Source organism: Canis lupus, chromosome 6 (assembly GCF_011100685.1).
Source record: "Canis lupus familiaris isolate Mischka breed German Shepherd chromosome 6, alternate assembly UU_Cfam_GSD_1.0, whole genome shotgun sequence".
NCBI classification, from domain to species: Eukaryota; Metazoa; Chordata; class Mammalia; order Carnivora; family Canidae; genus Canis; species Canis lupus.
In genome coordinates this window covers 70380327-70390337 of record NC_049227.1, presented here as the reverse complement: position 1 = coordinate 70390337, position 10011 = coordinate 70380327, and the positions used below count along the sequence as shown (strand labels likewise).

General features: G+C 46.6%; 1 protein-coding gene across 1 annotated transcript in view; it reads left to right on the top strand.

The window, feature by feature from the left end:
* The first annotated feature begins 261 nt into the window (after positions 1-261).
* ST6GALNAC5 (ST6 N-acetylgalactosaminide alpha-2,6-sialyltransferase 5) overlaps positions 262-10011 on the top strand; it is a 159272-nt gene continuing 149522 nt past the window's right edge. The window contains exons 1-2 of the mRNA XM_038541635.1: positions 262-276; positions 903-1154. Of these exons, the coding sequence (XP_038397563.1) occupies positions 262-276; positions 903-1154 (267 nt within the window). The remainder of the gene's footprint in view (positions 277-902; positions 1155-10011) is intronic.

The window sequence follows — 10011 nt, the reverse complement described above, 5'->3', positions numbered from 1 at the left end:
AGGGGGGCGGGGTGGGGGGAGCTGCAGAGGTCTCTAGGACCCAGCAGGCGGCGGCAGGCGGCAGTTGTGTAGATCGCGGAGACACTACGAGGGTCCGGTTCAGTTTTAATTCGGTCTCTGGTCTCCGCGAGCGCCGCCTGCTCGGGTCCCGCCGCCGCGCCCCCGCCCCCGCCCGCGCCCCCGCGCGCCATGGACGCCCTCCAAGAAAAAGTGGCTCTGGACGCGCGCGCCTGAGGACCCCCCACGCAGGAGGTGCCCACCATGAAGACCCTGATGGTGAGGCATTTGTGGCAACTCCTCGGGGCAGAGGCGGGGACCCCGGGACGCGCGGCCCCGGGGCGGCGGCGGGGGGGGGCGCACCGGAGAGCCCCGGGGGTGCCTCGCCCCGCGCAGCCGGCGCGCCTGGTTGCAAAGGGACAACTTTCCACCTGCTCCGCGTCCCCCCCCCCCCCCCCGCGGGGTCCTCGGGCGCCGCCTGGCTCGGAACTCGGGCTGCCGGTGCTCCTGGATGTCGGGGAGGTCTGGGGAGCCTGCGGGAGCCTGCGGGGGCTGGGGATGCAGCGGGGAGCGCGGCGGGTACCCCCAAAGCGAGCAACAGCCTGGCAACAACTAAGAGGGGCGGGGACGCAGGGGCTGGGGGCGGGGGGACACCTTGGCAGACTTTCCGGGCTTTCCTGGGTCGCAAACTTGCACGGAGCGCCGCAAGGGCAGGGCGCGGGGGCCGGGGGTTCCGGCAGCCGAGCCCGGGGGCGCCCTCTAGAGCCTGCGCTCCGCCGCGGGGTGGGCGCTCGGGGGCGGCCCCTGGCGTGGGCGCGGGACCCTCCCTCCGGGCCGCGGCCGGGTCGCGCGTGTCCCCGCCGGCGGGCCCTGAGCGGCTCTCCCGTGCTCTCGCCCGCCCGCAGCGCCACGGTCTGGCTGTGTGCTTGGCGCTCACCACCATGTGCACCAGCTTGTTGCTCGTGTACAGCAGCCTCGGCGGCCAGAGGGAGCGGCCCCCGCAGCGGCGGCAGCAGCAGCAGCAGCAGCAGCAGCAGCAGGAGGCAGCCGGCAGCGCGCCCCCGGCGGCGGACAGCAGCCCCCCCCCCCGGGCCCCGGCCCCGGCCCCCGCCGCGCCGCGGCCGCTGGACGGATACCTCGGCGTGAGGGACCGCAAGGTGACAGCTCGCTCGCCGGCGCGCACGCCACCCCGCCCGGGGATCCCGCGCACCTGAGCCTGCCCCTTTCCCGGGGCTGGGCGGCGCCGTGAGTAGGTGCCCCCTGCGGAGGCTGGACCGCGCGGGTGCGCACCCTCCGGGGGGCGGGCGTGGGGCCTGCTGGCTGGGAATCCCCGTTGGGAGGCGGAGGTATAAAGTTTTTCGGGGCATCGGGGGTGAGATGCGTGCACCCAGCGCCCCCATTTGCTAACTGGAACGTGCAAGTGGAGCCCGCCGGTCCCCACAATTGCAGCGGCGGGGGGCGCAGGGCGGCGGGGAGGCGGGTGCAGGCTCCTTGCAGCGCGGGGCTGGGCCGCCGAGGCGCGCGCGGGCGGGGAGGGCGCGGGGAGGGCGCGGGGAGGGCGCAGCCGGGCCCCGCCGAGGGCTGGAGCTGCTGGAAGCTTCCGCTCCCCTCCCGGCCTCGGATGGCCCCGGGCGCCCCCAGCCTCAGGGGAGCGGGGCCCTGCAGGCGCCCCCCAGGGCTTGCACTGCCTCGAAACTCACCGCTCAGGGCCTGTCTTTCTCTGCCTTCCGAGAAGCCGTTGCATGGCTTGGCTAATAATTAATTAGATGAATTTAAAAAAAAAAATAAAGCCTCTTCCCTCCTCCCTCCCCCCCCCCCCCCCATAGCAAATCTCAGGTTTCAGGGTGCTAAGCTCCGGGAGAATTCTAATCAAGTCTCCTGATACTGGAAATGATAATAATAATAATGATGATTGTAATACAGTTTAAATATATTCCCCATATATATATATATATATATATTTCCCATTATTTGAAGCTGCTAATATGCTTTTATTAAAACCCACTTCCACTCTGTATCTGCTCTATGAAGGTTAGGGGATTTCTTGAAACTACCTAGCTGTCTTGCCTTTTATATGACCGGATGTTATGCTTGTGGACCAAAGTAACATTTAAGCAGGTGGTCCTTCTACGGGAAAAGATGGGCCTTCCCTTGCATGGAAAAGTCCCAACTTTTTTTTGAAGTGGCGATCAAAAGATTTCCACGCGTGTGTGTCATGCATATGGCAGAAAGGATCTGGGGAAGGTAAAAAAAAAAAAAAAAAAGGAATTTAAGGGAGGCCTCAGCTGTTCAGGGTCCTTGAATGCTTGTGGAAGAAAACCATACCATGAAATGTGGGTGGGTGGAAGGAGAGATAGACCAATAGGTATAATGTACAAGAAATACAAGGCATAAAACAGGGCAGAAATGAGAAGGATCACTGCCCTGGAAGGTTTAAGGAAATTCTGTCTCTGAAAAGGTAGACTTTGCCCTGGGGACAACTTGGGGAAAGCAGAAAAGAGGAAGGGATTTCATTAGGAAGTGATTCAGGGAGTGGGGAGGGGGCTGGTTAAAATCAAAAGTAGAGAGGATCATCAGCTTTACAGTAAAAGCTTCACTTTTCTCCTTAAGATGTCGATCGATGACCTTCTTTGTATCTCTCTGTGCGAGCAACCTATATGGGCTGGAGTTCCAGAAAAGTTTAGACCATCTGCTTCCGACTGTGATGTTTATGTGTAACTGGTATATGATGAATATATTGGACTTGGTGGATTTTCATGGCTGATGTTTAGTGGAAATGGCCAAATAGCACTTGTGAGGCTTGATTAATGGAGCGTCAAAAGGGAAATTTGCTGAAAGTTTGGATCTGCCTTTGGGAAGGTATTCTAATATTTTCCTTCCTGTGTTCTCCTGCTGGACAGGCAGCAGCTAAGAATATTGAAAGCATAAGGCACAATACGATGCCCTCATGTTTGATTTCAGAACAGTGTTTATTCACACAAATATATTGGATTCCATTGTCAATGTATCAGAGCGTTATTTCATTAAAATGAAAAACAGCCTTTTTTGAAAGGAATGTCAAAATCTGTATGAGAATCAAGATAATCTATAGTAAAGGGTTTTATAAACTGTGAAGTGTTAATATGGATGATAAATATGTGTGAAAGCCCTTGGAATTCTTCGCAGGGATTTATAAATGTGACCAGGTAGGTTTTTGCATCTAATTAATACCAGCGGAATTCTTTCTTAGAAAACCGAAGTGTCATCAGATTCCATACTCAAATGATTCAACAGTTTGCCCATCCCAAGCAAAAGAACAAATGCAAATCTCAGAATCTATGCCTTCTCTCTAGACATTATCCCGATTGTCCCACTGAGTTACATGTGAACTTCCACTCAAGCTGCCATCACTTCCCTGCTACTATTTAACCGGCTGGAAATTGGGTGAAGTTTTCATTTCTGATGACTTAGAGGGAGGTGCCTGTGGGGTTTATGTACTCTTCAAAAGTTGCTGTTTACTTAGGTTTACTTGGAATCTTCTTAAAGTGTTGTTTAGGCAGAGGTGGCAATTTGTTAGAATATTGCTAGGATTTTTTTTTTCTGGATTAACAGGGGAGGGTAAGAAATCAAAGACTTTCTGTTCTGATTATGTTGCTAGATGATACTGCTTTATTTTTCACTCTCATATCAGGCCTCAGAAAAATTATAGGATGTGCTGAATGTGATGACCACCAAGCCATATGCTACTGCGTATTGGAGCAGAATTCCAACAGACTTTTTATTTGCTGTTGATTTACAGAATCTGGAGAGAGTTCCGATACCATTCAGGAAAATGTGCACATCTCCGTGGCTGGAGGTCCCAAAGTCTGATAAATATGTAGTGTTTATGTTCAGTTACATGATGGTATTAACATTATAACTCTAAGATTAAATTCAACAGGTGGTCCTAATCCCCAGCACCTGAATTTCTCAAATTACAGCCTGTCTGCAATGATAGTCTTGTCTCATACGGCTGCAGACTAAATTACTGTTGAGATTAAATCACTATGTGCTTTTGTTGAAAGACATGCTGCAAGTCAAGCCAGTGATGAGCAATGTGTGTTGAAGCTTAAAATATCACTTTCTGTGGTCATATTCTCTACTTCCTCGTTCACAAACGATGTGAGCTGAAATTATAATTCCAGTGTGACTAAGTGAAGGCTACTTGGAGTTTCTTGTGATAATGAAGACATTTCCTTTTCTGTTAGATGGATTCTTTCTCTTCATTTCCAGCCCTTTCCCCAGCCCTTTTCCCACAAACGTTTCACCAACTCGTTTCAATCGTGCTCATGTCTGCCGCTGCAGCTGCTGTGTCTATATCCTGCCCTTTCTGTTCTGGTCCCCAGTTTTGGAAGCCACTGATTTCTAACCAGATCAGGAGACACAAGCACAGAAGCCAATTTTCATGGCTCTGGAAACCTTCTGTATTTGGAACTACAGCATCATGGATAGCTAAACTAAAACATGTGTGTGTGCATACCCACACGCACACACACACACACACACACACACACGGGCACACACACTAAATCTAGCACCCTTCGGAGAAAAGCTCCAATTCTCCCAGCAGAGCAGAAGGGGGCATGGAGTGTAGTCTGTTTCCAGCCTGGATCTGGTCTGGGTAGATAAAGTCATTTGCCATCTGGTGGACCCTGTGAAATGCAACTACGAGCTGATTCCCATTTGCAGTGGACAGGAGCCCTTATCACAGAAGGCCCACTTGTCACCTGGGCTGCCCTTTTCTAAGATGGCTTATGAAAGAGCAGTGATCAATGGGATCTGAAGCTGAGCCGCTATCTCCTTGCTTCAGTAGTAGCTCCCAGGAATGGATTTTACACGCTTGTCCTTGGTTCTTTCCTTCCTTACGCGCTCAGTTATTCAGACCAAATGGAACTGCTTGGAGGTAACAGCATGTGATGCTATTAATTCGCAGGTGTCCAGCTGGACTGATAGGACAAGTCAATGCAAGAGTTGAAAAACCATTCAAAACCAGAGAAAGGGGCACACGCCATAAAACTTACTTTGGAAGTGTAGCATAAGTATTCTTCCTTTTAAAAAGCATATAAGCTCTCAGATATAACTTCACACCATTTATTAAACCCTGTTTTACAATATTTGAGGCATCCAATCAACGATAGATAATTTGGATCTCAAATTCAAAGTGAGCTAATTTTCAGCGCTCAAGTGCTACGAAATGTAATCTGCCAATGGTGATGAGACCCTGTTATCACACATCGTCAACCAAAAGGAATTATAAAATGAACTATTTTTCATGGGTGAGGAGTTGCAATAATGTGGTTGCTTCTAACAGGAGAGATGTTCGTATAGCATTTATTATACTAATAACCTCTCTTAATTCTGAGAGCTGGGAGTATTTCTCCAGCTTCCCGAGGAGTAAATGCCAAGATACCCTCATGCCCAAAATCCAGACCACATCTGGAAAATGAGTCTGAGCTGGCTTCCTCTCCACTTCTGGGCATTCTGGCCTCCTTGCTGATCCTTGGAAACTCATTGTGCCTCAGGGCCTTTGCACTTGCTGTTCCGTCTCCCTGGAAGGATCTCGCTGAAGATTTTGTACATGGTTAGTTCCTTCTGGTCATTCAGTCCTCACATCACCTGTCATCTGCTTCTGGACCACACTCTCTAAATAACTCTCTCCTTCATCGTCATTCTCTATCATATTAGCCTGTTTCATTTTCCTTATACTAGTTAACAATATCTGAAAGGATCTTAAAGTTTACTTTTCTATTGTTTTCTCCCCCCCCCCCTCCCCCAGGTAGATTCTAAGTGCTGTGATAGCAAAGTATTTGTACATTGACCAGTTTAACTCCAGGCCTTAGAATAATACCTGACACTTAGCACATAGCACAGATTTATTGAAGGAAAGAAGAAAGCAGAGTATATGGGGAGAGGGGGTTGTGGAGAGGGATAAAGCTGCCTCACCTTATGTGAAGTCCTTTGCCTATAAGACCCACCCGTGCAGTCCCAAGGCCCTGGTATGTCTCATCTTTCCTAATTTGGTTTACTACTACTGCACTACTAGTAATAATAATGGAAGGAAGATGAAGAAATGGTTTAAAAGAGGACTCCTTGGGAATGAGATTTAGGAGTTTCCATTTTAACCGGTTTCCCTTACAACTCGTGTGCACATTAAAGTTTGAGAATCATCATTTGAAGTGTTTTTAATCATCATATGTGTAGTTCTGTAGCTAATTTGTTTCTGGGTTTTTGAACTACTCATAGCCCTAAGTAAATATTCATTGAAGGCCTAATAGTTGCAAAATTAGGTATTCTGGAGGAAGAACATGGTGCCTACCATCAAAGAATCTTTGATCTAATTGGAGAGAAAAGACAAAGAAGCAAGAGAGGTTAAATAATAAAGCAAGTGCTGAATAATAATATGAAGCCAGGAAACAATAAATCAAGGCACTGACACTAAAAGGGAGGCAATTTCTGTGATCTTTCTCTCTATAAAATAAGTTAAATACTATTATTAGTTTAGAAGCTATAAAACTTTCAAACTAAAATTGCGTTTTTAGCCCTTTTTTAGTATATATGTGTGCATTTGTCTATATATATATAATATGTGACATGCAATGAATACTTAGTAAACAACTTGAATGGCAAAGCAACTTCAAAGTGGGTAGATTTTAAATTCAAAATATGCAGTCTCTTTATGAGGGTCTTCCGGACTCTTGCAGGGAGCTAATCCCTGTTGCCCTGTTCAACTGTTTCTGTCACATGTTAACCATGTTTTCCAAACCAACTCTCATAACTCGTGGTACGATAAATTTGTGTGGGCCACCAGACAGAACGTTTGCCATTAGATCTGTCCTGGAAACATGACATGTACTACAGAGGGGACTTCCCATGACCTTTAGGGTCAGGTGGCAGTGCAATCTAATGCCCATCCTGTGAACGCCGAGATAAGGGAAGATCGGAGAGGAGAAAACACTGTGAAAACCCAAAACCCATCACTAATCAACAAATCATTGAAACCTCCTGCACATCTACTATATACTCTCAGAGCAGCTGTGAAGGATCGTAAGCATCGAAAGACAAGGAATTACTATTTCTTAAATAATATTATTATCCATACCTTGTGAACCTGATTCAAGAGAGAAATCCCTTAGGAGTGAGTTTATGATCAAAAGACTGATAAAAACTTGAGGGTGGAGGATATTTATGAAATGCACTCAGATTCTTCTTCACGAGCTCTTTTAGTCCTAAACTCTTAGTCTAGGCTTGGGACAAATAAATATTTTTATTGCATGCTCTATTCAATAAGGTCTCCCAAATAAAAGTCATAGGCATGCATATTCTTTCAGTTTAGACAGCATATCCACAGGGAAGCCTTCCCTGCCTTGTAGCCCAGGTTAGATCTGAGCTGTATGTTTTGTCTTCATAGCCAGGATCCCATGATAATACTTATTCCCGCTTATTGTTGTTTTTTTTTTGTCTAAGAGTGTCTGCTTTCCCTGCTCTACAATCAGCTCTTGGAGGCTGGGGCTTTTTTCTTTTTTTCTTTCTTGTCATTGTATTCTCAGCCTTTAATACAATGTCTGATATAGAATGGGTCTTCAGTGAGTATTTGTGGCATAAATGAGTATGTCTATACAAAGATTTTAATTTCTTGTAAACCGAACCCATCTGAAAATTTTCCGACCATTTGGCACTACGTCATAAATATCAGTTTCTCCTGCCACCATTTGTAGTTCTGCAACTATAGCATTTCTGTGTTCTTGTACTAATCGGATCTCTTAAAACATGCTCAGAATTTTGAGCTGGAAGGAAAACTTGACAGTTACCAAAAGGAATTCGGAAGTGCTTGTGTGATTTGCCTCCCATGAGTGGCAAAGCTGGGTCTGTAACGCGGGTCTCTGACACGAATGTCATTACCATAAGGAAAATTCAGTGCCAATATATTCTAGGCAGTGACTCGACATTATTTGAACAGCATTTATTAAAATGAAGAGCCTAGGCCTACCCGGTTATTGGAAAGAAATAAATATTTAAATATCTTATTATTCTGAAATGAATATAGTTCTGGATGGTTCAAAAGAGCTTCTACTAACCACTGGCTTGGCAGTGGGGACTTTAAAGGCTTCATAAAATGCATGGTATGGTACCCATGTGATTGGAACAATTTGCAAATCAGAGTGGGTTTTGCCTTTAGAGAGTAAACCAGGCCAACAGGAGCGCCATGTTATTATTTGAGGAAAAGCATCATGAACAGACCACTCATTTCGCTGAATTACCCCCTCCAGAGTGGGAGAGAAAACATCACCAGGAGACTCAGTGAAGCAAGGGTTTGAAGCACTGCCATTCTGCAAGTAACCACTGACTCCTCCTAAGTTCTGAGTTGTAATACGTATCCTGAGATAGAATTACTTCAGGCAAATAAGAAACCATTTTACCCCTAGTAGGGAAAAGTAACCTTGAGAGTCATTGTAGCTCGGTTTGAAAACAGAACTTTTTATTATATTTCCTTTTAGTGGCAAGAAGGTGTCTGTAGTCTTCCTGGGAACCTCACAGAGTCTGAGAACACTCTAGCAGACTGAAAGGCAGAGTTAAACAATTTTTTTAAATTAGAAAGCATATTCTGGAAATTAATTGCACATATGGGACCTCTCCACTGACTGAACTGCATTATTGCATTTTGAATTTAGAGATCTGCTCATGTTCCTTGCATGCCTCCAATGGCCTCCCATTGCCTAGAGGATCGAGTTCAGACTCCATGGGAAGACTCACAGGGCCCAATAGGGTCGGTCTAACTTAGTTCTCCAACCTCACATCGCCTCTACCCAACTCCACACACCATGGGAATACATCTTGCTGTCTCCTGCTTCCCTGTTTCTCCTCCATCATGGAATGCCTTTTCTCCTTTTATCTGCCAAGTAAAGAACTAATCATTCATTAAGATCCAGCTCAAGCATCTCCTTTCGAGAGTTTTCCCACACATAATCTCCGTGCAGAGTAGAGCACGCATTCTCTTACGCCAGCCTTGCATCAGTAATAATCACATACTGACTGAGCACCTGTGATGTGTTAGGCTCAGGGGAGGGAATGAGAGGAAGGACCTAGTTCTGACCACAGGAAAATCACACTGGAGGAAACACTACAATTACTATATGTTGCTGAGTGTTAAAATAGTGTCTGGATCTTGTATATGCCTCTAATCCCACAATATTGTGGTTATTTGTCCACATGCTTCTCTCCCTGACTAGAGTGTAGCATTTTGAAGCCAAGGAACATAACTTAATCCATCATGGTATCTCCAGTACCTACAACTGTATCCCATATATGTCAAAACTCAATAAATCTCAGTAGAATGTCAGATGAGCAGTGTCCTATTGTAACTATTTATAGTAGGAAGAGATTTGAACAAGTGTGGCTCACAGACTAATGACAGGAATGGATAGAAGGGATAATAAGTAGGGCCAGAAGGGGCTTCACATATGTGACATCCACATCTTTAATTTCTGGATCCCCTTTAAATACAGAGCAGCATCTGCTGACCCTTCAGGGTGGTAGACCAGGTGTTGAGACGTAGGAATGCCCGTGTTTGAGGACAGTGTGGTATTTCGGGAGGCAGGAAGACATATCCAAGCTTTTTACTTGTTGTAAGCTCTCTGGCAAGTCATGTAGCTTTTAGGCCTGAGCTAGTGTGTGGAAGAGGAAGAATTAAACTAAGTTCAGTAATTACTTTATCAAATAATGTTGTGGACCTACCATATACTTGACATTGTGTTCAAGACCCAGGAGGCAACAACGTATAGGTGTGACCTCTGACACCATGAAACTTAACATCTATTGGAAGGCAGATGAACAGACATGAAATCACAGTGCGGAAATCACAGTGCGGATATCAATATTTACATGCTATGGAGGTTAGGTTTTATTCTAAACATTTTGAGGATGTCTTTAAAGGGTAAGTTCTAGGAGTGACTCCAATCAGATGTGTCTTCCAATGGATTACCAAAGCTTCAGTGTTTT